General features: G+C 40.0%; 1 protein-coding gene across 1 annotated transcript; it reads right to left on the bottom strand.

Annotated features, from left to right (window-relative positions):
• Positions 1-707: 707 nt before the first annotated feature.
• LOC112294718 (uncharacterized) lies at positions 708-4,813 on the bottom strand. Its single transcript, XM_024545477.3, has 6 exons — positions 4,711-4,813; positions 3,661-3,911; positions 2,833-3,061; positions 2,639-2,682; positions 1,463-2,283; positions 708-1,232 (listed from the first exon to the last, which is right to left on the bottom strand). Exons 2-5 carry the CDS (start codon positions 3,892-3,894, stop codon positions 1,513-1,515), a joined length of 1,278 nt encoding a protein of 425 aa, XP_024401245.2. The 5' UTR covers positions 3,895-3,911; positions 4,711-4,813; the 3' UTR covers positions 708-1,232; positions 1,463-1,512.
• Positions 4,814-5,458: the final 645 nt, after the last annotated feature.

The raw sequence follows: 5,458 nt of genomic DNA, 5'->3' as shown, positions 1-5,458 counted from the left end.
TGATCAAAAGCCTTAATTCATATCAAACTTCAACTTTTCATCTTCAAATCAATGAACAAATGGAACATGTGAATCAAGCTTTGGAATAGTATTTGTGATATATTATCAACTACTACCAAATCAATTGGACAATTTTCTTACCATTTGCAAAGCTTTTATATAATAATATTGGTCATTCTTTGATTTAAGAAACTCCATTTTTTTTTGGTTATAAATAACTTTTATGATTTGATACATTTGATTTTTTAAGAGTTCAAAATCTAATAATAAAAGATTTGATAAGTAGAATGAAATAACTTCAGACAATAATGAAGATACAAATAAAAGACACTCAAGAATATTAAAAAACTGATGTAGATGTTTTTAGAAAAGAACAATCTAAATTCAAAGTTGGTAACAAAACATGATTACTTTGTTGTGATATCAAGACTAATCACCTTTAAAACAAAGAAAATAATTGAAGACTTGGCCCATTTCTTCTCAAAAAATTGGAATACCATTTGTTTGATTCAATTACCACCACACTTGAAAGAGCCTACAGAAAGAATTGAAAAGAATTGAAGGAATGAACAGAGGCTCCTTCAAATGAAATCCGAGGGTGGCGGTTTTCATACCACTCCGACATTGTTTTCTACGGTAATAGGCTACTCAAATCCATGATGAGCGAATGCATCGAGCAAAATTCAGGATTACAGTACTCCTCAGGATTAAATAATACTTTGATATGCATCAGCAAGAGTGGGAGTCGTAACGATTTAAACAAATCAGCCATTGTCAAAATTGTCCCGACAGTCAGCAGCTTGTTTCAAGCACTTGACGGGCAACACAAGGTAGATCACCAAGACTAAGGACTAAACTGCATTCTTCTGCACATTATACATAACAACCATTCGCAGCCACCTTAAAGCGTTATCTACTTAAAGATCAAGTTCTAGTGCACGGCGCAGAATCTGCAACCATGGATATATCTGCTTGCTACATCACTCATAAAATCCTGTCGCCGCGTTGCAGACTTAAAATGTGCGCTGTGTTTGTTTAAAAGCTGTTACATGACGACTGTCCCGCTCCTGAAGGACATGGTTGATACAATAAACTGTCTTAGTCAAGGACCAACACAGTGAATTAGAGCTCATCAGATATTAATATCATCCAAAGCGTATTAAAGTTCACAAATTCTTGTTTGATGAAAAATTCCACGCAGTTGTATCTCCGTCAGAAGAATATGGTCCAACCTTGCACAGGCGGGTAACACAAAAGTAGCATATTCAAATTCGGCATCAAGAATTATGCTAATTCACATGTACTATTCATGCTCTTATTTTCAAAACGATATAAAACAGATTACCTCATAACAAGGAATTAATTTCAATAACTTCAACAACCATGCATGGTATAAAGGAACATAATTGGACAAAATTAGGTGAATCCAACATGACGAGGAGTACAGTATTGACGGTCTCACCTATGTTGCAAACTATACGCAGCTTCAACAGACAGTTTTTAGTCCTGCCTTCAATGGTCTTTGTGTCTTCTTTTGATCGGAAGTTGGACATCCATGAAATTCCGCCCAACGGCTCGCTGTGATGCAGCTGGCGATTTTAGAGCAGTGGGAACTAATTTCTGTGAAGGTGAAGATTCTTCGTTCACACGTGGTTCTATCAGTGGAGAATTTCTCTTTGAACCGGTTGTCAAGGTCTCTAACACAGCATTGGCTTTCACATTAGAGATTTTGACATTTCGTGATTCCTTAATCACATCAGTTGTGATAGAAATCTGATGCACTGCGGTAGGTTCAACTTCAACTGCAGCCCGCTGTACGTCGGATACAGCTGCCTCCTTCACATCGACAACCTTAGCAACCAGTTTTGATTCCGTCCCTGCTACAGGTTTATGCGAAGCTACTGACTTTTTTCCGATGTCGAGCTGGGTCACTAGATTATCATGTGCCCCGACGTTCGACATAGGCTCTTTTTTCACATCATTTGGTGAAACGTTCTGTGCAGGGAACGTACCAGGATTAACTGAATACTGTTGTCCTACCTGATTCACTGGTATTACATGGTGGTACTGGGGAATTTGAGGAACTTGGGGACCTTGGGACATCTGGTGCACTTGTGGTATCTGATGCATGTACGGTACCTGGTGCACTTGATTCAATTGTACTGGTTCAGGAATTTGCCCTACGCACTGCTTCACTCTCGTGGCAAGGGGCTCCTCAACTACCACAGGATGTAGCCTACCTTTTCTCTTACGCTTTTGTTGAGCTTTGACAAAATTTGCAACCTGCAAAAGGCATCAGGTCATGAATACTGGAAGTGTTGACCAGGTCAGACTTTGATTCGAGTATCATGAAAAAGTAGCCTGCGGATTGACTATCAGATACCAAGCGACCCAAGTGCTAAACTTGGCTTCGTATATTACGCATTCAAACAATCTATAAACAACAGTTGAGAAGCTGCGGCTATGGATTGGGAAGGGTCGCCCAGTATGGGACCAAGAGATACCATACACAAACAGATTAATGCGCATATATGTGCACAAGATGTTCTGATTGCAACCCAAATTCAGCTGGTAGCGCAAAAGTCTGTAGACTATAATGACTGAAATCAAATGGCAACGTGTGAAAGAGACTCCTTACAAGACCAGGTTGATCCACTGGAGATACAGCAATATGAGGCTCAGCTGAAGCAAAACCCACGTTACAGTAAAGATGAAGTTAGTCACAACTACATGGCAAGGAGTGTCATTTTTAAAGCAGATTAGTCCTAGGTAGAGGTTGCGTGAACATGAGATATAGGAGTTGTACAATCCAATCAAAGGTGATTACGATACCTGGTTGTGTGGCCTGAATGGCAAGAAGAGCAGTGCGAGCAGCTTTTATTTCTGCTTCTTTCTTGCTTTTGGCACAACCACCACTGTAGCTCACACCAGCAATTTCGACAGTTGATGAGAATACGAGTGAGTGCTCCTCTCCTTGCCGAACACTTTTGTACTGAGGTAGCGGATACCCATGCTTCTGGGCGAATTCTTGTAATAGATTCTTGCAGAGACCTGACTCATGCTGTACCACACCTACCACGAAGCTGACTTAGGTGTTGCAAATCCCATTATAAACATCTTAAGCATGCGACATGACCAGCATCTGAGCTATAGGTCTTCCTAATGTACAACAGGAAGACAGCCGAAAAGTCATGAACTAAATGCTTGTAATGGCTACAGCCATCTCCAAACATTTTCAAATATACCGTTAAGAAGACATTACAACCGCTGAGAGCAGATACTGTGTATTGTAGCTAAACCATCTGTAGCGTGTTTAATCCGAGGTAAACTAAGGACAAATCACATCCGAGCTAAAAAAAAACCACAACTAACAATCAACTTAGTAAGCATGTCTAGTAAACAACCTAACGCATTATCTGACGCACACGTGAATAAAGAATCTAGGCAAAGAACAACCCTAGACTACATGGAGGTTCCTAAGAAGGAATGGCACAGCAGAAGTACTTATGGCACATCCTTTACTGGTAGAACCGAAATGCGATCCCCATAGGCTTAACTAACCCGTTCAGCAATTAGACGTTCAGATTGAGGAACAATATGTCACAAGTGACGATAACGAGATTGAGAAACCAAGTTAACCAAAACGACAGAAAAACTTACCACTGGAACAACCTTAAACTGAGTTTTTTGAAGAAAATCTAGGGCAGCCTTCGCAGCAGCATGTTCCGCTGATCTAAGAGTTGGATAACCGGGTGCAGACTCATAGCCACGACCGTTCACCCATACGGTTGATTTGAACCGAGGTTCATGAGACGCTCCCTCCTTCACGTACTCATACGAGGGAGACATGAGGCCTTGCTTTTGGGCATACTCCTGTAATTGACTTTTATACATCGCGAAGTCTATTTTCTCTGCATCAGACAAAAAAGTCATTACTTGACATAACTTCAACTAAACAGCCCCAGAATCCCACTTCACAACGGCAGAGTACCAAACTAGCTTCATCTCCAACCATCTATTTTCTACCTTGGAAAACAACAGTAGAATCACCACATAGGTGCACTCGATTACATGAGCTACATGTAAATAGTCACTTTGACTCTGTTACACCTAGACAAAGTCTATTGAGATCAAATACCAAAAGGTCAATAAACATCCATGCCGAATTCCGCATTTCACAAAATTCAGCTCTACGCAAGCAAAAAAATTAGAAAATTAGAGAATTAAAAAAAACGATCACTAGCCGAAGCAGGAGCCTTCAGAGCGACAGAATAATTGAGTAAAAACAAACACATTGAAGCACCTTCTCTCTGAGCCTACACGAGCCTGGATTTCAGAAAAAGACAACGGGAACCAGAAATTCATATGAAAACCTTTGATAATGTCCACACCTCACTCACATTGCAACTCAAACAAAAACCAAACTGTCGGACCCGAGCGTAAACCCCCACACTTCCTCACGTCAAATTCTTCCAATTACATTTACACTTATTCTTCCCTTGCCGGGGAGATATTAATCCGGAAGGCGCTCCAATCTATTCATCTCTCGGAACACCTCCACCGGGCTCCAACCAAACTCACCGGCCAGGCGTCAACGCACCGGATTCAAACGCCTCTCTCAAAAGCTTCCAGCGATTGCTTGGAACGATAAAAGGAAGCAGCAGAAAAGCCAGAAGCTCGCTGCGAAAGAGGGACAGGCATCGCACTTACGTAGAAAGGAGGAGTCGGGAGTCCACGGGGCAACGGAACGCAACGCAAGCACTACATGAGGGAGGCACTTGAGGGCAGAGCAACAACAAGCAGCGGCAGAGCAGCAGTACTGACTAGGGTTTGGAGGCAGAGTGGCGAATCCTTCGGAGGAGTCTTTGAGCCTTTGGACCCACCAGGCCCGTCCCTTAAGTAGGGTCGCTTCCCCGTTCTGCCCGGCGTTCTTCGGACACGCGGACTGAAAAAAGTGAAAGTGTGATCCTCTCTTTGCCTCCAATGTGCATTATCGTTTTGGATTAAGAAAACAAAGTGAGTTCTTGTGTCATTACTTGTGTTACATAGTATGCTTTTGCTAATCAATGTTTGATATTTTAATATTAAAATACTCTTGTTTTATGATGCATTCAATGTGTCACAAAGTAAATATTGAATTGTTTTATACAAAACAAACTACTATTTGTTTTGTTTTGTTTTTTGTTTTCTGCATTCATTAAAATAATATATTTTTTTAGTAATTTTTTTCTCTATGTATTTTCCTCCTTCATCTACTTATGTTTTTCAATATTAGAAACCAATTTTGTACCACAATATATAAGATATCATTAAAAATAATATACAAAACTATATAGTAGATAAGGTAACTGAATTATTATACTAAAAACATTTTACATGTATTTTTATAGTGATTCATTGTTTAAAATATTTTCTTGGTTATTTTTACATAGAACTTGTATGTTTTAAATACAATTAA

Source organism: Physcomitrium patens, chromosome 17, assembly GCF_059467195.1.
Source record: "Physcomitrium patens ecotype Gransden chromosome 17, ASM5946719v1, whole genome shotgun sequence".
In the NCBI taxonomy this organism is placed as follows: Eukaryota; Viridiplantae; Streptophyta; class Bryopsida; order Funariales; family Funariaceae; genus Physcomitrium; species Physcomitrium patens.
The sequence above is the reverse complement of the archived record's forward strand: the minus strand, read 5'-3'. Positions and strand labels throughout refer to the sequence as shown.

What these genes read in the sequence shown, in the direction of transcription:
- LOC112294718 (XM_024545477.3), bottom strand. Translation starts at nt 3,894, where the DNA reads ATGTATAAAAGTCAATTACAGGAGTATGCCCAAAAGCAAGGCCTCATG. An exon ending in CATTCAGGCCACACAACCAG is followed by an intron (nt 2,683 to 2,832) that starts GTATCGTAATCA and finishes GTTTTGCTTCAG; the next exon opens with CTGAGCCTCATATTGCTGTA. An exon ending in CAGTGGATCAACCTGGTCTT is followed by an intron (nt 2,284 to 2,638) that starts GTAAGGAGTCTC and finishes TGCCTTTTGCAG; the next exon opens with GTTGCAAATTTTGTCAAAGC.